The following is a 21,333-nucleotide window of genomic DNA, read 5'->3' as shown; positions in this document are numbered from 1 at the left end:
GTCTTGTGACTTCCCCTCTCTCTATCTCTCTCGCTCTCTCTCTCTCTCTCTCTCTCTCTCTCTCGCTCTCTCTCTCTCGCTTGCTAGCTCTCGCTGCAAAACACTGCACAGCTCTCAACACAAAGCATGGTGGAGCGCGATTAGTGCAGAGGGAGAAGAGAGACAGAGGGGGAGGTAATAAGATATAAACAGCTCTGTGAGCAGCGGCTGAGGCTGGGTCAAACTTTAGGCTGGTACAGCATAAATCTATGCATTATCCGTAGGCTTTTCTCTCCCAGAGCCTTCCTTACACTCCTCATGCATTGACACATGAAGGCTATAAAGATCATTGAATCTTCTGCACATTCTACCCATGCCATTTGCCATCTGCGTCATTCTCTCCTACGAATATTTATGACATGTTTGTGTGCATGCAAACTGCAGCACTTCTCCTGGATCACTCAGTAACTTTATTCTCTCTCTGGCTGTGCTGAGCTTCGTTCCCCAGCTAGATATGTGTTGGCTCTGTGGGCTCTAGTGGTAAAAGTTTAACAGGATTATCTGGGAGTTAGGTAACTCTGCAGCTAACTCCGGCCAGACTTCAGAGATAAGTGCGTTTACACTGGCTCTGCCTACCCGGGTCAAAGTGGGTCATATTTTTGCTGTGTGCAAGCAAATTTGGTTACCATCCACACCTCTGCAAGCTCAAACCGCACTGACACACATGCACACACACAAACCACAGTATATGTTTAGACATGTTTAGACTGAAGGTCGTGGCTGAAGGAATACTTTAAACCAAAAAGCTAACAGTGAATGACTAACAGTGAATGAAAGCTAACAGTGAATGAAAGGTAGTCAGCCTAACTAGTTAGACCACTAACCAGCACAGCCAGTAAGTGAGCTCTTGTTTACTTTTGATACTTACCAGCTTTAGTTTGGGATTTTTGGGCGAAGTGCTTTTTTAACCCTCTGTTTTTGTTTCCTTTTTCTTTTCTTATTCTATTTCTAATCCTGCTAATCCTGCAGCCACTCTCACTAGAAAAAGACTTTTCTGATAACGTTTTAAACATCCTCCTCCAAGTCTAGAAGAATCTGGAATTAGTGTGTGTTTTGTGAATACAGCTGGCAGCCTTTATTTCCTCCCTTCACGACTCCAACTGTAACATGAGCGCCTTGCTCCTTGGGACGGTTTTATTACGAAATCCATTTTGACAGCCTGGTTTCTGGCAGGGACCCACTGTGTTTCTCAGTCTGTGGTTTTTCTTTCCCCAGATCTCTGAGATGTACTCCACCGTGTGTAAAACCCTGAAGAAGAAACATCAACAGCAGCAGCAGCAGCAACAGCAGCAACAGCAGGGCTTAAGCCAGCAGGCCAGTGGGCAGACGGGCTCGGCTCCATCCCTGGGGGGAGAGGAAGGCTCTGGGGCTTCTCAGTCTTGGCCACCAGGGGGAGCTCCTGAGGAGGAAGCACGGGGCAGAATGTGCCCCCCGGAGGAGCACTGCTACGAGGCGGTGGGTGAGAAGACGTGGCCAAAAGCCATCGAGTCAGACCCTGCGTACGCTACCATCGACTCGCACCGCAAGAGAGATAGGCCGGTGAGCAACACACTCAAGCCCAAGAAGAAGCCCTCTGGTCAGCCTCAGGGGCCGGGAAGGGCCCTAACCTGCGAGAACTTCTACGAGGCCATCGGGGATGCAAAGCAAGGGGCGAACGCCATGAGTACCACCACCATCTTCACCTTCAATGATGGCATGGAAATGTACGTCACAGGGCTGTAGAGATGTGGGCCGGGACTCCTTGAAGACTTCAGTATGGAAGTTGACCCACATAAGCACACATACACATATACACACGTTCCATTTGCGGTAAAACAGCAGACAGCATATACATCTGCACTGTAAGCATGGATGTGTCTGAGACCCGAAAGATGCTGAGACACACACATGCTAACACACAGACCTTTCCGTACTAAATTACCAGACAAAAAGATTCACTATGTTCCCTAATAAAGGGTTTGGGTTACACCAGGGTACTTCAACACTGACTGTAAAAATCATTCCGTCATAATGCTGAGTGACTTCAAAAGCTGTGGTCAAGCACATTCTTCTCTTTGTCCAGCTCACACTGTCCCTGCGGAAAGGTTCTTTAGTTCAGTTATGTGTGCATTTGTTAGATGGTGTAGATAGGTATGTTCATTCCTCTTGGTGTTTTCATCACTCTAGGCGAACTTAAAATCCGTAAAAGGATATAACTCTCAAATACCGTGGAAGTTTTTTTTGTTTTTTTAATGAGATGGCATGCATCCTCCACCCTTTCTTTGGCAGGCGAAATGGCTCGAGCAACAGGGTTCGAAGACATGGCATGCTTTTTCCCACAGAGAGAAAGAGCCCGGCTGCTTTTTATGTCACGGGCCGGACGACTGACTCTGACTAACTTTGACTTTCCAAGAAAAGAGAGAAAAGAAATATGAAAAAGAGAGCGCGCCGTTAGCGAGGGAAGCCTCAGTGCAGGTAGTTACAAAGTCATTTCTTAGGGGTGTTGTTAACATTTGGGTTTATGAGGCCTGCACTGTCAGTATGCTGGACCTCTGAGGTCTGGATGGTTTGTACAGAGCTGAGGCCAGTAAAGGCTATGAGTCTGGCAGGGTCTGTACACTTTCTCCACAGGTCACAGAACTAGGCCAGCTCCTCCGGCTTCCTGGGCCTCCGCCTGGTTGGCCTATCTGCGGCGTTTAGCGGCGGCAGAGGCGAAGGAAAACAAAGCCTGAGGCTTAAAGTCGTTAGAAAGCGTCTTTTGGAAGGAAGCCTCCAGCTCTGGTCCGTCTGCGTGGCTCGACTCTACTGTAAACAATGGCTTTTCCCACATGCCCTGCAGGAGACAGGATTTCGGATTTTTGAGAGCAATGGCACCACTGAACGAAAAAAGAAGAAAGGGAACAGAAAGATGACCCGACCTATTTGACCCCACTCCTCCCCCTTAAAGCCTCGACCAGCTAAACAAGCTCCATAGGGGGCCTTGGTTACGCCAACATGGGTTCTAGCATACATGACCATATCAGGGTCAATAGAATGGTCAAAGTTGGGGATTGAGTGAATGAAAAGACCATAATATCAGCTCAGGGATAGAGAAGGGATTATATGTATAGGAAAAAACGTCCATTTCTTCTCCAACCTGGGGAGTTTTGCATTTAAATATGTTGGGTTATGTCGAATATTTGTTATGCCACATATACTGTAAATCAAGAGTAAAGATAAGATTTTTATTGCACTCTATTTTCTTAAAAAAATAAAATTGTATCGTTGGTTTGTTTTCACACGTAGCTTTGTTATTAAGGATGCTAACATCACTGCCATGCACACGTGTTTCAATATTCTCTAGGTGGTTGTCACGTCCTTGCTTGCAAATGCATGCGTTTTAGAAAAAGTAGTAGTGCGCCCCCCCCCGCTTGATATTTCTTATTAATTAGAATAAATATTCATTATTCTTGTAACAGACTGGGCCCAGAAATGGCCTTTGCCTCATACTGCAAATATCAGTATGAATTAGAAATAAAAAAGAAAAAAAAAAAACAGAAAAAAGAGCAAGCAGGGAGGAGACATCATGGTAATGGGTCGTCTCATGGATTACACAATACATATCACCAGGAGTCGTTCAAAGCTGCACGGCTGCACACTCCCAGAGCAAGCCCAAACCCTTCCCAGCATTATTAATCTGCGTCCTTGAGACTCAGCGGTTGCCAGATTGAAGGAGGAAATGTGCTCCCCTTAGCTTTGGCTCTGCTTGGGTTCCTCCCACTCTAGAAGCTGTCCGGCAAAGCACAGGGCTTGCTTTGTGCCGTGCAGCAGATCAGGCCTTTTGAAGTTAAAAGCACACAGAGCAAGAGGAGTTTTCGGGGGGGCACAATGGTCATGCCAAACTACGGTTTCAGTGAAAAGGTCGGAACGAGCTCTACCAGAGTGTGACTTGTACAAGCGTACACAAGTCTGTTTTTGTGTTTAAACACAGTATTTGTGGATTTAAGACGGCAGCCTGGGACTTACATGCTCAAAAATAAAGACATACACAATTAGAGAGTCTTAGTCTTAGTCTTAATACATTCTACCACTCCCACCAGTCTCACACAGCAGGAGCCGCGATGCTTTACAGTGCATTGCATTATCTACAGTTTAACACAACAGGGCACAGCAGGACACAGAAACAGACCAAGTTGCATGTATATATACCTTACTGATACAAAACAAAAAAAGTGAAATAAAGGTATAGTATTAATGTTTTATGAGCTTAACAGAAGTTTAAGAAGTTTATATTTTGTTCGTTTGGGCTCTTGGCTGTGAATTTCAATCATGTGTAAGTGCTAAACTTTTCTGTCAGGTATTCTGCTACCCATGCAAATGTCTAGGCTCAACTTACTGTAACTGCGTGTAGGTTTCGTCTGTTCAGATGTAACAGGGTTTGGTGTGTAAAAAATCAGCTTAGTAATATAATTCTGTGAAACAGATTGTAATGTTTTCTATCAGAATCATTCATTAAAATGGTTGAATTTTTACTTTTGTAATAAAGTTGCACCTTAAAGCAGTTTGTGTGTTTGCTGATCACTTTTATTTTTTAGATTATGATTTTAGAAGATGTTTTTACAGAGATAAACAGGTTTAGCTTAATGCATGAATTCACCCTAAGCCTGTTTACATTATATACAGGAGTGGGTATGAAGTTAAATCATTTTATGGTACCGACAGGATTACTTTAATACTTCCGAGCACTGAAAAATTCCTTATTGCTCAAGACTAAATTCAATAACTAAGCAGTCAGTCACTGAGCCAATAAGCATTTTTGTTCCAAAATCTAGACTGCTGATTGGCTGTCTAAATTACATTCTGTTTGCACTTATTAATTTAAGACTTCTTGTCTGTAATCTGTTGTGGTCAGTAAAAAATTCCCATTTCCAGCACACAAACCTCTGGTTCAAGCCCACTTTTGCTTGGCGATGTGAAGTAGAGTACACTCTTAAAAAGACGGTTCTTCGAGGGTTCTTTTGCACAGAGCCCTGCTGGTGACATCCTGTGTAAATAAAAATAATGCGTGGCCACAACTTAGTAAGGCATGATTTCGTTCCCACACCTTACTAAGTCGTGGCAACGACTGAAACATCTCTTTCCCATGCCTTACTAAGATGTGGCCACACAATCAGATCTCATTCCCACGCATTAATAAGGCGTGGCCACGCATTGTTTTTATTCATACGGGATGTCACCAGCAGGGCTCCGTGCTTTTGTGAAGAAAATGAGTCTACTTAGTTATATGTAGAACAGTTTAATGCTTTAATGGTTCTCTGTGTGGTGAAATGGATCTTACAATGGAGGGAGAATGTGTTGTACACGGTTTCATATAGAACCTTTTTGAAAAGGGTTCTATATAGCACCAAGAAGGGTTCTTCTATTGTTACAATGTCAAGCACATATATACAACACATTCTCCATCAGTCTGAAGAACGCTTTCACAATGCAGAGAACCCTATACTCATGCAAAAGGTTCTTTGAGTGTTCATGGTGGTAAATTGAACCATTTTCTTTACTAATCAACCCCTGGAAATCATCATTTTTAAGTGTGTAAGTTCAGAAGAACCTTTTTTGGTGCCATATAGAACCATATACAACACTCCTTCCATCTGAGGAAACTATTTCATCATGCAAAGAACTATTTAAGCATTAAATAATTCCATACAGAACTCGTGATTCTATATAGAACCCTTCCCTTTACTAAAGAAGCCTTAACCTTTTTAACTCCTTGAGACCACCGGTGGTTCCAAAACGCACTTCGTCATATTCTTCATAACTATCATATTTCATAAGCTACATTCTAAAGGTGAGTGTTGTATGAGAGCTGTAACTGTCTTCTCTCCAGTCAAATAGATGGGTGATGTAATTTTAAACCCATATAATAAAAGAAGCTGAAAAAAGATTTTTTTTTGTTCTACTGAAAGTCGACCCATTTTTCCACAAATCTGGGCTATAAACTATAAACAGATGGCGTCTCTTCAGTGATCTGCTCTGTAAAATTTTTTATAAAATAATACAAAGAGTGTCTAAGATTTTTGGCTTTCAGCAGTGAATTGTAAGCATATAGCAATATGTGTATCATAAAACACATGTTCTGTTAATTGGAGGGGAACTTTTACCAACAAAAAATTAATAATAATAAAATAAGAATTTACATTTATTTCATGCAGTTACTGAATAATTTGCCTTACGATTTGGTCATGTGAATTCAGATGGAAAAAACTAAATATACCCAGACGAACCATCCTCTTTAAGAGGTTAGTTATATTGCATATCAGTGTTTATACGGCTTAGGAATCATGGACAAGCCATTCAGAAGCCTGGAGACCCCAACAGAAGGCAAGTGATTCGAGAGGAACGCTGTCCACATGGAAAACGTCTTGACGCGAACTCGGTTTGCCCCAGGCCTGCTAAACAGGGTGTAGTTGGACCATAAAACCTACAAATACTGAGCCGAGACATTTTGGAAAGCTTGAAGACTTGGCCCAGTCCCATTTCACCCCTCGCCCCTACCACTGAGCCCTTAGCCCTCGGTTTTGCACTTCACGTCTAGGGGTAGGGGGTCCCGATTCTTGTTGAGATAGAGGGGGAGGGTGCAGTGTTGGGGCTACATTACCCTCCAAACGGAGGTTTTTCAGAGACTCCAAACAGAGAGTTTTGAGAAAAAAAGAAAAACCGACGAGACGGAGAACAAGAGACCAAAGAAACCCACAAATGTGAGAATTTTCTCTGTTAAAAATCACAATATCCACTGTTTTATCTTAGTTTAATGTTGTTTCAGTGTATTTTGGTCGTTTTCTTCATAACAAGCATAAAAAATCGCTAATAGCATGCTAATGTCTCGGTAGGTGACTATCTGATTTTCCCGTTCCACCTTAAATAGTCCAGCAGTTCTGACGCCTGAAGCGCCAGAATATAACTGGAACGGGAAAATTCGAATAAGAATCTGGTGAATATCTGACTTCAGCTTCAGGCTGTCACTGCAGACTGGCAGGGTCGCCTACAGAGCAGCGCTGGTAGCTGTTAATGAAGTAATGCTGTTTTTATTTGAGTCCCATTTCAGAGGGAAGATTTCAGCCACTACCCTGTAACTCAGTTCCTAAGGGGTTAAGCTGACACTCGAAAAGAAGGGGTAGGGGTAGAAAGAGGGAATGGGACAGGGCCCTGGTCTGCCTGCTGTGAGACACAGCGCTGAGCGGAGCCTTTCAGAGCGGTCTGCGAGCCGCGGCTGCCTGAAGAGCGAATCTGCGCCGAGGCTTGTTTTCCTCCTTCAGTCTGAACCGGCCGGCAAATGGAGGAGACACACCTCCACAGGTCGCTGAAAAAACAGCCTGACATTTTCGAAACCGTCCAATCAGCGGGCGAGTCTCAGTGGCCGCGTGCCAAAATAGAATGTTTATGTCCTCGGACGGCCAATCGGAATCAATGAGGGGCGGAGCTTCGCTGAGCTTGCCCGGCTGCACGCGCGGCGAAGAGTGGGCGTGGCGTCGGTCTCGGAGAGAAAAGCAAAACAATCGTTTATTCCTATAACCGGCCGCTTTCCGGGGCTTCGGAGCAGCAGTGGACCCGCCGTGTCAGCGCAGCGCCGCGGCTTTGTGGTCAGCACACTCGTATTAAATGTATCTGTGCCCAGTCCGCTCCGCGACCCGCCGAGAGCTCGTCTTCTGCCTTTAGCGCCGCTCGTCACGTTTAAAATGACTTCCAAGCGCCTGCTCGACAGGTCTCCGCCCGGCGTCAGAGCGAGCTGCGCCGGCGGCATCATCACGCACGCAGGCCACGGCGAGGGGGTCGCGGCCGTGGACTACGGGGTCTTTTGGGCGAGGAAGAAAGGACCCGTACCGGTCAATGGCTTTAACACGAAACTGCTGGACAAGGGGTCCCTGCACGAGCCGAGCAAGGAGAACTCTCTCAATGGAAACCACTTCGCCTCGGGGAGGGAGAAGCTCCACAGCAGGAAGAAGGTAAGCAGCGGTACAGCGGTCGTTTAGGAGCGGTGTGTGTGTGTGAGAGTGTGTGTGTGTGTGTGTGTGTGTGTGTGTGTGTGTGTGTGTGCAGCATGCTCGTGTCGAGGGCGTTCGGCGTTTATCTCAAAGCTACGTGTTGAACTCGTGAAACGCAGGAAAAGTAAAGCCCTGCTTTTTCTGCCCGGAGTGAAATCTACGCGTTTCCCCGGTTCCGTTCCGGTACAGCCCGTTTGTAAGTGTGATGCGTTTATTTTAAGATGGCGACTAACGCATGTTGAAAGTTTAAGGGGAAAAGAGGGCCGGACTGACTCCCCCTCCCCCATCGAGCCGAGCCGAGCCGAGCCGGCCACCGAGAGACAGCCTGTCTGCGCACAGGAAGGGCAGACAGGCGATCAGTCTCCGGCTGCAGTGCAGTGTGGGGTGTCGAGCTCGCACCGCGACATAAACCCCGTTAAAGCGCCGCTCTGCTTATTAAAGTTCGAGGCGCTGTTTCGTAACGTGAGGCTGCGGCGCTGTGGGCGTCACGCCCCCTCACTGCAGCTCCGCTCCACGGTCCGTCCAGCTGAAACTCAGGACTTTAGCGCCGCGGAAACCTCAGCTGTTCATGTTTTATCGAAATACTCTCCTCAGTGTTGTTTTAATTCAGTGTTTTTCGTTTTTAGATGTGTGTTCAGTTTGCACTGCGGCCAAAAAACGATTTTACATGACACACTACTGACATCACAGCACGCGTTTCTGAGGTTTTGACAAGTTTAATCAGAGAAAAAATAAAGAGTAGCGCCACATTTGAAAAGCTGGGGCTGTAATGTTTTATTACACGTTTTATGTACGGCACTAAATCCACATAGACAGGGCTAACTGTGCTGTAATGAAACGTCTGTAGGTCAGTGAGCCATAGATGTCCACATGCTCAGAATAGCACATTGTGACGTAACGTGACGTAATCCATCGCCGTTCATAGTATTTGCTTGCGTCGGTAATACGATGAGTCTCCATGTTGGTAGGTGAGCTGTAACTCCAGCAGAGCTCAACTCATCACTGGTACTGCAGATACAGCCCTGCAGGAGGATAAACACCAACAACAGAGACCAGAATGACCACTAAACACCAACAACACAGACCCCGAATGACCACAAAACACCAACACAGACCAGAATGACCACTAAACACCAACAAAACAGACCAGAATGACCATTAAATACCAACACAACAGACCAGAATGACCACTAAAACCAACAAAACAGACTAAAATGACAACAAACTCCAACAACACAGACCAGAATGATGACTAAACTCCAACAACACAGACCAGAATGACCACAAACACCAACAGCACAGACCAGAATGACCACAAACACCAACAAAACAGACTTAAATGACCACAAAACACCAACAACACAGGCAAGAATGACCACAAAACACCAACAGCACAGACCAGAATGACCACTAAACACCAACAGAACAGACTAAATGACCACAAAACACCAACAACAAAGACTAGAATGACCACAAACACCAACAACACAGACCAGAATGACCACTAAAAAGGTGCAGAGATATGTAGATGCTTTAGATGCGTCTCCAGAAAACGCAGCGAGGACGTTGACGTTAGCTGGACTGGTGGACTGTGTCCGTATAACCTGCATATCTCCGAGTTCAGAACTTTACAGTCTGCGATTTTACAACAACTAACACAGTGGATACCAGAGCTCTTCAACAATAAACTCATACATGTATATAAAGCTGAAGCTTCTTATCATCCAGCTTCTCGTTTGAATTCACCGTTCCACCTTAAGTGGCGCTGCGTTACACTGATTTAAAAGTAGAATGAATTATGAAAGTTGGCGAATAAGAAGCCTCACCTCAGTAAATGCATTGATTGGCCTCAGTATAATCATGTTTAATCAACAAATACCTAAAACCAGGGCTGCCTGGAGGGCCGGTGTCCAGCACAGTTTGGTGGTTTACCTGCTCCGACACATCTAATTACACTTGTCTGTTAATTGCCAGGTTAAGTGGGTGTGTTTGTTTAGGGAAACCTCCAAACTGTGCTGGACACCAGCCCTCCAGGATCGGAGCTGTGCACCCCTGCCTTAAACGTTCACTTGGAAATGTTTAATGAGCAAAATTAAAGTTAACACGGTTTAAAAATGAGATTTAAAAGTGATCCAGAAAACGTCTTTAACCACCTCAGTTGGATCAGTTTTGGCTTTAGTATCTCATTACAAACCACATCAGCGTGTTGCCTGCCAAAATGGTGGCAGCGTGATTGTTACATCATCGGAATATTATCTACAGCCATAACTATCGTCGTATTGCCCACCCCTTGCTAAGAGGGGTCCACAGATGTCTGCACTGGGGCGTGTCTGTCTACCAGAGGCTTTACTAGGATGCCGTCTTTGGGTGGGCATTTGAATGATTTGGGTGGGCAACAACAACAGTTGTCACCTGGCTTGGTGATAATGTGAAGGAGGAGCTCTGACTAAACACACCCACACCTTCAAAACGGCCAATAGGAAAGCAGCGCATTTTAGATGAGCAATAACAAAATGATCTACTATGAACACTCAAAAACCAGCTATAACAGTGATTTTATTCAGGGTTTTATTGGATGGGCGGAGGATTCCTCTCAGTGGGCAACACCCACCCCAGCCCACCTGTAGACACCCCCCCGCTGTCTACTGACCACATTTTCAGTCAGAAGCTGGAGGTTCAGATGCCGTTCTCCAACTAGCAGTCAGTACCTTAAATATCTATATTAACGAATATTGAAAGACTGACCCAGGGCCTGGTCTTTGGGCCACGCCTCCTTGTCAGAATGTAGGTGAGCCAGTCCAGGGCTCGTGTGTGAACGGTAGTGCAGTGTGATGACTGACGCTTTACCACAGACGTTTTTTAACCCTAGATGGGCTGCGCTGGTGAGGAGGATGGGAGAGAGATGGCCTCCTCCGGTGGTGTCCTCAAACGAGGCAGCCCGACTCATCTCCTGGTGTTAAATGGACAGAGGCCAGAGGACCACATACATGTGGAGGCCATGACTCCAGTGAGGAGGCCCCAGGAGCCAAGATGTGTCCTGCCGTTGCGTGTTACGGACCCTTCCCCTGAGGACCCCGATGCTTCCTCTCATATCCCCGTCCCCCGCAACAGGTACGTTTGGATAAGCTTCACTATGTTGCCCTAAATGAGCTCATTCACTGAAATGGAACGGTGTATGAAGTGTATGGTGTGCATTGAATGGTATAGTTTTAGTTGTATAGTAATGGAAAAAATCTTGATATGTATCATGATATGTAGTTTTTCTAAGTTTAAGAACAAGTTGGAACAGATAAAATACAAACAAAAAGTTGATGAAAAATGGCGTAACAGACTGACATCCATTCAGCTAATTATTTCTATGTTGCTGTTTAATTTAATCTTCATAATTAGTATTAATCTGCCTTTTTTGTCATAAATGCAGTTGTTTTGTGTTATATTACTGAAGATACCCATGATAAACTCCTGTATTGTGATGATAATACATCATATTATATTGCCCATCCCTACTGGACAGCATAATAAGGTATACAGCAAAAGTGCAATTAAAAAGTCCCACATGCAAATTCAGAAAAATTAGAAGTAGCTTGTATCTCTAAGAATTGCACTGAACTCTGATTGGTTTATAGGGCCCTGTTCATGCTGTGTGATACACTATAGGATGCTAAGGTTGTGTATGAGTGTATGAGTCATACAGTTCATGGTGTGGTGAATGAGTCACGTAGAGGGGGACTGTATTATACAGTGTTCAGAAAAGCATCTGCTTGGTTTAAAGATGGTTAATCTCACTTATACTGTAGTTGGTTGGTCTCCAAGCCTGCAGGAAATATCTTACATGTGTCATTATTACCCTGAGCTTGACCCACACTTAGAGATTCCTCTGCCAAGTGTTTGAAAGCCTGATGAGGTGAGATGCAGTTTAACTAGTGGTTTGATGTTGGACTTGAACAAACATGCTTTTCTCCCAGCCCAATTAACTGGCCAGCCTGGTAAGTGCTGCTGTGGTTATATGAGCATAGTTTTCACTCCAGCTTTCACTGCGTCAGTTCATTTTCATAAACTATTCTTAATGCATACTTAATGCAACATGCTTGTAGATGCTGTTTAAGACAGTGACATTGGTAGGTAAGGATGACCGTTAGAGTCAAGCTTGATATTCAAATTAGTAAGGCATTATTCTAAAATACAACCCCCTCAAAAAAACTCTTAAGGCTGCAGGCTGCCACACCTTAGACACCACCAGAGACAGTGACTCCACTCAGCAGCTTAGCCCTGCATAGAGATTAATACAGAGAAAGGTCTGAGTCTAAAGTTTTTTAAGATGAAAAGACACAAACTGATCAGCTGATAACAAGTGTGATAAATTCACTCATATAAATTCACTACATCAGTCAATCAATCAATAAATCTTTATTTAAGCTCGCAATACATTGAGGGAGACCCCCATTTACAATGCAGCCGATCAATACAGAAATCAGGGACTGAGAACTTGGGTAGTACAAAGAAATCAGATGTTATAATAAAGCAATAAAAATCATAATATTAAAATTTTATAAGAAGAAGATACAAATAAATCAATAAATACAGTATAACAATACAGTAACCTAACGAGTAACAGAACAGATAAGGATAAAATAAATAAAGATGTAAATGAATGAAATAAAAACAAACAGAAGATGTAAGACAATAAATTGACAGTAATAAAATAGAATAAAATAAATAAAAATAATGCTCATGAAATAAATAAAAGGAATAAAAAGAATAATAAAAAGTAAATCAGTAGCTAAAATCATATTAAAAGGTAAGTAAAATCAAATATAAGAGTTACAGGCTGTGTGGAGGTGAATCTGTTAAATGTATATGAGTAGAGCTCCTCCTCTGGTGTGCAGCCTTTAGACGGCTGCAGTAATCTTTCTTAAACAGATTGGAACCACCACAACATTATACACAGGTTCTGCGCTGCCCTCTGGTGGAGCATTAAGCTCAGACGTTTCTTATTCTTAAACATGAGAATGTCTTACGTGTGATAGGAACTAATTTGCATATCAAAAATCCTAACTCACTATTCATTTTTTTAACCTTTCATGACTAATTGCTGATAACTGCAGAAATCTGATTATGATCGGATTATTGAGTGCATGTAAACACACTCAATGTTAGCTACTAAGTAAACATACCTAGTAAGTAGTGTGGCTGACCAGCCAGTGTGGCCGCTTTAGGCTTGTGTTGCAAATAATGAACAAGACAATTCAGTGCATAGTTAATATTGATTATTTATATCTCAGTTAATTGTCAGGTTAAATTAAACGATCATGACAGCTCAGCGTTACTATATTACAGTGTTGAACTGGATCCTTTTCCTTGTCGCTTGATTGATATTAGACAACTTGTGGATGAATAACAGGCATCCTAGAATATATCTGAGAACGAGCCAAGGTGTCAGTTCCACCAGTCTTTCCGCTGCATGATCACAGAATCCGAAACTAACAAACCAAAATAAAACATTCCTAATTATTGGCCTAATTAAAAAGAAATCTAGTATTTAGCGCCACAGAGCATCACTGTACCCACAACTCTCTGTTCTCCTAACCACAGATTGAATGATTCTGTATTCAGACTATTTATAGCAGCTGAATCTCATCATCATATGTGTGGACAGAAATGTCTGTGTCGGTATTTAATTATTATTTGTGGAAAATGAAACCGAGGGTGCGAGTGGTGCCTCTGGCAGACGAGCTGACTCCTTGTTTACTTCCTGTCTCGTGTTTATCTCGTACAGTCACTCTAGTTTGATAGATGTGAGTTTGTGAATTACCTGGCCTGGTGACTGTTTGATCTACAGTGACCTGGCGGGTCTGTAAAATGGAGCGTCTGTTTGTGTTTAATGTGTGCGTCTCTGTGTGGGAGGAAGGAGGCGGGGCAGCCAGCAGTAGCTTTTGTGGCGCATCTTCAGCCTCGCTGAGTCGTCTGATCAGATGAAGCTGTGTCATTCTTCCCTCTTTGCTCTCTTTTTCCCTTTGCTCATCTGAGCGATAACCTGCTGCCCTTTCGCTCCCACCAGCATCGCCGTCACCACCGTGAGAGACGCAGCTCTGAGAGAGAAAGGCTGCTTCGGTGATGTGACACTGTTTAGGCTCTGGAGGAGAGAAAAGCTCCAACCATTCTAAAACATGACTTGATCTTTTTGTTTTTACAACCATCAGTTGTTAAGATTGTTAAGGAGATTACAGCCCAGACGTGGTGGGGCGGGGGGGGGGTGCTGAATGAGTGGACTATCTGTGTTTGTGGTTGTGTGGTTGCGCATCGCAGGACAGATTACTTATTAACCAGATCTCACTGAAATAGCAAGTTCAGACACATGAAGCCTGAAACAACCTCTCTGAGGTGGGGTTTGACAGTGGGCTGAGTTAATGCATCACCTTTATTACCTCAGGTCGTCTCTGGAGCCCCTTACCTGACAAATTTCATAACTCATATCTGACCAGTTTCTCATAATGCTTTGAACTTTCAGGGATCAGTTTGTGTGGTTATGTATGAGCATTAACTAATATGTGAAGGTTATTGCTGTCACGGTCATGAAAGACTAGCTGACGATTAATTGTCATAAATAATTGCGATTTAATTGTCTTGTCTTGTTTATTGTTTGCAACTGTTAAAATACAAGCCTAAAGTGGCTGTTTGGCTGATCAGCCACCTTACATGCTGGCTATGTTTCCTAGTAGCTAACATGATAAATAAATAAATGAACATTTTTTGTTTTCTTGAGCCCCATGATGTCCCAAATAATGCATTCAATGCTTTTTTTATTTACATTTATTTGCCTACACACCAATTCACATATTGCTTGTTGCAGTTTAGCACTAAAGGTTTAGTATAAACGACTGCAGGCAGCTTAAATAATTGCAATTAACTCCAATAATTCTCTTTTGCTGTGAAAATTACATTCACATAGTTTTCCATTCAATTGGCCAAGATATGTTTGGAATCCATGTTTTTTTCTTCAGCTTTGCATTGAACTAGCCTGTTACTTCAAAGCTTGTTCAGGTGATTGATGTCCTGATTGATACCTTGTAACTTATAACTTATACGCTCCAAAATGTACAGTAATACCTGAAGCTTTTTTTACCCTGAAACTTGACTTGGGATGCCCTAATGGTTGGAAAAAGCTTCCAGAAAGGTAAGCTAATTCACACTCTACACTCTTGTACTCAGACAGACCACTGAAACAGAGAAAACACATCTTACATCTTTCACCTGTGTTTTACGCCTGCTAGACATCTCTCACTTTTTCTTTTTTATTACCCAACATATTTTCATACATCTGTCTCTTAGTGTGCAGTTCAAGCTTACAGTATTAGGCTACATTCACACCGATCTCTCTGACACGATGGTTCACACTCATTTAGGTAAGTGACTCAAATCTGTCATTAATGTGACAAAGCGGCGTCCTGAAATGACCCTCATGAGCTCATCCTACTCAGTAACGTCACGTGAATGAATCACGTTCATCATCAGCACAAACTAACGAGCAGAACGAGCTTCGCTGAGAAGGTAATTAACTCTGATCAGCTCTCAGCTTCATTATTAGAGCGAGACGAAGGAGAAAAAGGTGAGATGAGCTGCTTTTCCACCGTTTACAGGCTTTAACTTCTGTTCTGCGCTGCTGCCATGGTAACGCTGAATGATGGAGCACGCACAGTGGGACAAAAGGACATGAATTCAGATCTGAGTGTCACATTAAGGTCGCATGGCAACGAATCGGACACGTGTCTGATCTAGGACCACATATGAAAGTGATTCAGATCAGATTTGAAAAGATCAGATTTGTGTCCACACAGCTCTGAAAACATCAGATCTGAGTCACATTAGGGTAAAAAATCAGATTTGCTCCACTTCAGCCTGATAATGTGAACGCAGCTTTGGAGCATTGTTTCAATATCTGATCATTCGATTAGCATGATTGACAGCCATTGGGCTTGAAGTCAGTGTCTCAATTGAGTGATCTTGGTATAAAGCCATTTCCTACAGTGTCCATCTGCGTCCTCAGAGTGGGCCGTTCTTTCTACTAATGCCAACTTTTTGGACCAGCAAACAAGCTCAGGTGACCCTGCAGCACCTTAACCCATTGCATCTGTTTGGACCATGAGTTCCTCAGAGTTCCTCGGGCTTCTCACACAAATGCATGTAATTCAGCGTTAGACATTAACGCTTACACAAGCTCATGTGTGGTCAGAAGATCAGCGCTGGTGATCTTGTTGTTCATGAGGACATTGGCTTTTATTAGCCTTGCTGACAAGTTCAGACATGCCTGTGGAAGCAGAACCGGTAAAGGCTCACTTTGCCTTGGCTGACAGCTCCCAAGGCTGCATGTCTGCGCCTGAATCTGTTGTCCTTTTATCTGATCTTAAGTAAACAGAGAGGCAGAAAGGAAGGTATAAGACTGTAAGTCCAGGAGTGTGAAGCCCTCCTGTTTTCCTTTACAGTATCATCATTAAGGACCGTAGAGGGCTGATATTTTAGTGACAATTATCGTTCCACATTTTCTCCTAGTGTCAACTTTTCCTGGTCTCCATTTATGGATGATTTCCTCCACTATAGGAGACGAAGGCCGTCACATGGTTTTGCACCACTGAATATGCAGCACTGTCAACATGTGCTGCACACCTAATGCACCTGTGGCTTCTAAACCTATATGGTTCTCCTCTGAACTGTTATGCAGTGCTTTTATTGTTCCATGTGATGGTTATGCTTTCAGATTTTCTGAGCGTATAGAGTAAGTCCAAATGGATATGAATATAAAAGAGAAGGAACCGCGGGTCTTGGAGACACTCTTCAAACCGATTTTACCTCCGTCTGAGACCATTACGGAATAAGGATCCTGCAAAGTGTCCCTCCCAGGAGAGAAACCCTTCATTCATGATGAATTGTGATACGCTGTGATGCTTAAGGGTCAATGGACCCTCCCCCAGCTTCCCTCTCTCAATCTGGAACTCATTCTTCTCGCACAGTGAAAAACCCAGCCCCCCTTACACCATGAAGAGCTCAGCTCAGAGTCCTCCACCTCAGCGCTGTTCGTATGAATTTAACTTACAGCCTCTGACTGCAGCGTCCATCATATGTGTCAATAAAGTCTATTTGTACATGTATATGCATACATATCATAGTCGGTTGAAATCTTCCTCTGAAATGGGACCCTCAAATAAAAAGAGCATCACTTCATTAACAGCTACCAGCGCAAAACAGAGGGCTGAGGGCTCAGTGGTAGGGGCGAGGGGTGAAATGGGACTGGTCCCAAGACCTTGAGGTTGCAGGTCATATGAAATAACTCATGTTACTATGGCAACTAGAGCTGGGTGCACACCTTGACCTGTCAGCAAAATACATATCTAAATGAGATCTCAACAGTAGCAGCACTTTCTTGTTTGACTGCTAGCAAATGTTCTACAAACAAGAGCGTATAGATTTCAGTGAAACTGCATAAGATTCCGATCCAGTTTTTGATGGTTTTACTCTGATTACCATTTGCTTTGTTGTTATGACTTCAAGAATCCAAACAGAATCCAAACTCTGCACTTTTCACCACTCATATGTAGCTCAGGATGAGTCATTCTTGAAGCTGAGTATAGGAACTGAAAGTTTCATAACCCGTATTTTAGGAGACGCTGTTTTATGTTTACAGTCTAATGGCTGTGTTAATCCCCAGTACCGAAAAGTTTCACAATCCAAACAAGGAGCCAGATCAATTGAGCACCTCCTCGTCCTGGTCAGGCATCATATTAGCTCTTGAAAACCATCTCTGCTGATGTAGCACTTGGTAGTAAAGGTAGATTTCTAGTGGTGTTTTTACAGGAACGTCAATGCAAATGAACACAGGTGCAACTTCATAATTAACATATAACCAGCACAACATGACCGTGTGTTTGGCTCACATGCTTTTTGCATTAAAGCCCGTTTCCACAAGATCAGAGAGTTTTTTCTCTGAATCTGGTTCAAATCGTAACTCATTAGGTCAAAAGAATTACTTTCTTTAGATGTCGACTTAGTAACACAAAATAATGATGTGGAAATAAATTGTTATTACTTGTTCAAGAGGAACCCAATCACTTCTATATTGATTATTTGTATAAGTAATTACTTTTGAGAAAATATGACATTATTTTGGCAGAATACATCAGACATTTAAGAAATTAAGTAATTATTTTTTACTTCCTGTTTTGAAACATGTTTATTTTTAGCTGGAGGTCCTTTACCAAGTGCACAGTTCAGAAGCGCTATTGTAAAATCCCTGTTCAGTGTCACTGTGCACATCTTGCTCGTTTGGAAACGGTTGTATTTTGAACTCTTGGTGAGTGTGTCCTGCTCCATGCAGAGCATTAAAGGATGACTGCTACCACAGCACACATGGAGCTTTAATGCTAATGAAGTAATGAAATAACCAGTAGCTTTATTAAAGCAGGGCCAGAGCAGTTTTGTTTGGAAAAGAAAACTCACATTATTATTTGGTCTAAACCTGCTCGTAAGACACTTTAATAGTCTTGTAAAATGTACCAGAAGTATCATTGTTTGTTTTTCTAAAACCAGTGTTTGTTTTTTTATTTCATTCATCAAATTAAGCATAATGTGATGTGACAGGCGTTTACAAATGTTATTTTCTTGATCAAATATAAATAAACAGGCACCAATAAGGCCATTTTTTCACAGGTGTTAAATGACGCACTTACTGTCAGTCTTGATAAATTGGAGTAGGTGATTTATTAATAATATCCTAGTATTTTGTGTTTTGAGCATGAAACTCCTATAAATGCGTATACAGTGAGGCAGAAGAGCAGCGATGGCACTTGTTATTGTGGGCGGTAAAGGCAGATTTAGTAAATCGTGACAGCCAATTTTTAATGTTCCACAAGCCCATTTCCATTTCCAAAAATGGGATGCTGCACAAAATGTAAATAAAAAACTGAATCCCAAAACATATATTTAATTGAAAATAGTAGAAAGACAATGGGCTTCGGGCTTGTTTCAAAAAAGTTGGGACGGGGGCCTGTTTACCACAGTGTTACATCACCTCTTCTTTAACAGCACTCTGTAAGCGTTCGGGAACTGAAACAAACAATTGCTGTAGTTTTGAAAGTGAAATGTTTCCCATTCTTGTTTGATACAGGATTTCAGCTGCTCAACATTTGGTGTCTCCTTTTGTTGTATTTTTCATTTTATAGTCCGCCAGATGTTTTCAGTGGTGACAGGTCTGGACCGCAGGCAGGTCAGTTTAGCACCTGGACTCTTTTAATACGGAGCAGTGCTGCTGTAATACATGCAGAATGTTGTTTTACATTGTCTTGCTGAAATAATCAAGGCCTTCCCTGAAAAAGACGTCGTCTGGATGGCAGCATACGTTGCTCAAAAACTTGTAGATATCATTCAGCATTAAAGGAGCCTTCACAGATGTGTACATCACCCATGCCATGTGCACTAATGCCCCCCCAGACCATCACAGATGTTGGCTTTTGAACTGTGTGCTGATAACAAGCCAGATGGTCCCTCTTATTTTTAGCCCAGAGGATGCGGCATCCATGATCTCCAAAAAGAATTTCAAATGTTGATTCATCAGACCACAGAACACATTTCCACTTCCCCTCAGTCCATCTTAAATGAGTTCAAGCCCAGAGAAGGCGGCGGTGTTTCTGGATCCAATTTTTAGTATAAGTTTTACAATTTTAAAAAGTAAAGTTTTAACTGCCGTTTGTAGATGCATTGATGAACTGTGTTCACTGACAGTGGTTTTTGGTTTGTGGAGCCCACACAGTGATTTCCTCTACAGAATCATGTCTGTTTTTAATGCAGTGCTGCCTGAGGACCCAAAGATCACAGCAATCCAGTATTGGTTTTCCGCCTCGTCTCTTACATACAGAGATTTCTCCAGACTCTCTGAATCTTTTAATGATATTATGAACCGTAGATGATGAAAAGCAGAAGTTCTTTGCTGTTTTATGTTGAGAAACGTTATTCTTGAACTGTTGCACTATTTGATGGTGCAGTCTTTCCCAGAGTGGTGAACCCCTCCTCATCTTTACTTCTGAAAGACTCCGCCTCTCTGAGACACTCTTTTATACCCAATCATGTTTCTGACCTGTTGCCCATTAACCTAATTACATCTTTACTGGTCTTTTATTGCCCCTGTCCCAACCTGTCCAATTTAAATCCAATTTAAAATGGCCATTTATTTAAAAAAAACAACAGAATTTCTCAGTTGCAACATTTAATATGTTGTCTTGTGCTACTTTCTGTTAAATATAGATTTAGATGACTCGCACATCATTTGCATTCTGTTTCTATTTACATTTTGCAGAGCATCCAAATTTTTGGAAATGCGGTTGTTTTACTGCATACTTGTATCTAAACCAACATTTTTTGGGGAAATGGTTCCTATAAAGATGAGAAGACAGACAAAACATCCACATACATTTAAACCTCAAATAAAATGAAACCACGCTATTTAGCGTTAAAAACTATATAATGAAAAGAAACCCTCACGCAGTATTAGCTGTTTTTCTCATTGTCGGCAGTGTTTAGTGCCACACAGAGGAGGCAGACTACAGACTTCATTTACACTCACCGAGTCAAAAAGTCTCTCATTGTTGTTTAGTAGTCTCTTCAGAGAAGTCTAATTCAGGTTTCCACACGTTGCAGCTTATACAGAATGTAAAGGCAATACTGAGATTAACGAACAGTAAATTTAATGACAGCACTAAAATGTGCATTATATCCAATTATCCCATTAATTTTGTCATCTCCTTTGCTGTAATGATTCTTAATAATGGTCTGTTTGAGATTTTATTGTAAACGCGGTGTATAAAATGTGGGTGTGGGTTCTTTGACAGGAACATTAAAGATGGAGAAAACCTTTCTCCGCTCTGTGAAGCCTGCAGAACATACTGATATATCAATGAAACTAATCTGCTGGGTGGGTGGCATCAGAAGTGACCTCAGACATCAACATCAGTGTGGTCTCGTGTGCTTGGAAATGAGAAAAGTGGGAAAGAGACTGAGAAACGAGTGTGTTGTGTAACAGATCCAGAGTCTTATATGGGGATTCTGGCGTGTATTTGGTTGTTTGTGTCGAAGGAGCGTGTTTTCTTTGGCTTCTCAGCCTCGTTCACTCTGAGCTGTTTCTCATAACTCTCTTGATTATGTCTGCATTTATTATTTTGCTCATATTGTTATTTAACAAACCAACACAAACCAACCTGATGCTTTAAAGACTCACTGAAACGTGGTGTGTTTGTCCAATACTGCCCTGCTG

General features: G+C 42.6%; 2 protein-coding genes across 3 annotated transcripts in view; both read left to right on the top strand.

Annotated features, from left to right (window-relative positions):
- Positions 1–4,558, top strand: part of LOC118822694 (atrophin-1) — a 100,027-nt gene extending 95,469 nt beyond the window's left edge. For both annotated transcript variants that reach the window (XM_036591908.1, XM_036591909.1), the window contains exon 7: positions 1,255–4,558. In XM_036591908.1, coding sequence (XP_036447801.1) covers positions 1,255–1,761 — 507 coding nt within the window. In that variant the 3' untranslated portion in view covers positions 1,762–4,558. The remainder of the gene's footprint in view (positions 1–1,254) is intronic.
- Positions 4,559–7,520: 2,962 nt separating this feature from the next.
- Positions 7,521–21,333, top strand: part of si:rp71-79p20.2 (zinc finger protein 704) — a 74,108-nt gene continuing 60,295 nt past the window's right edge. The window contains exons 1-2 of the mRNA XM_036591030.1: positions 7,521–8,000; positions 10,909–11,150. Coding sequence (XP_036446923.1) covers positions 7,734–8,000; positions 10,909–11,150 — 509 coding nt within the window. The 5' untranslated portion in view covers positions 7,521–7,733. The remainder of the gene's footprint in view (positions 8,001–10,908; positions 11,151–21,333) is intronic.

This window comes from Colossoma macropomum, unplaced genomic scaffold (assembly GCF_904425465.1).
Source record: "Colossoma macropomum unplaced genomic scaffold, Colossoma_macropomum, whole genome shotgun sequence".
In the NCBI taxonomy this organism is placed as follows: Eukaryota; Metazoa; Chordata; class Actinopteri; order Characiformes; family Serrasalmidae; genus Colossoma; species Colossoma macropomum.
Note: the sequence above shows the minus strand (reverse complement) of the source record. Positions and strands in the feature narration are given on the sequence as shown.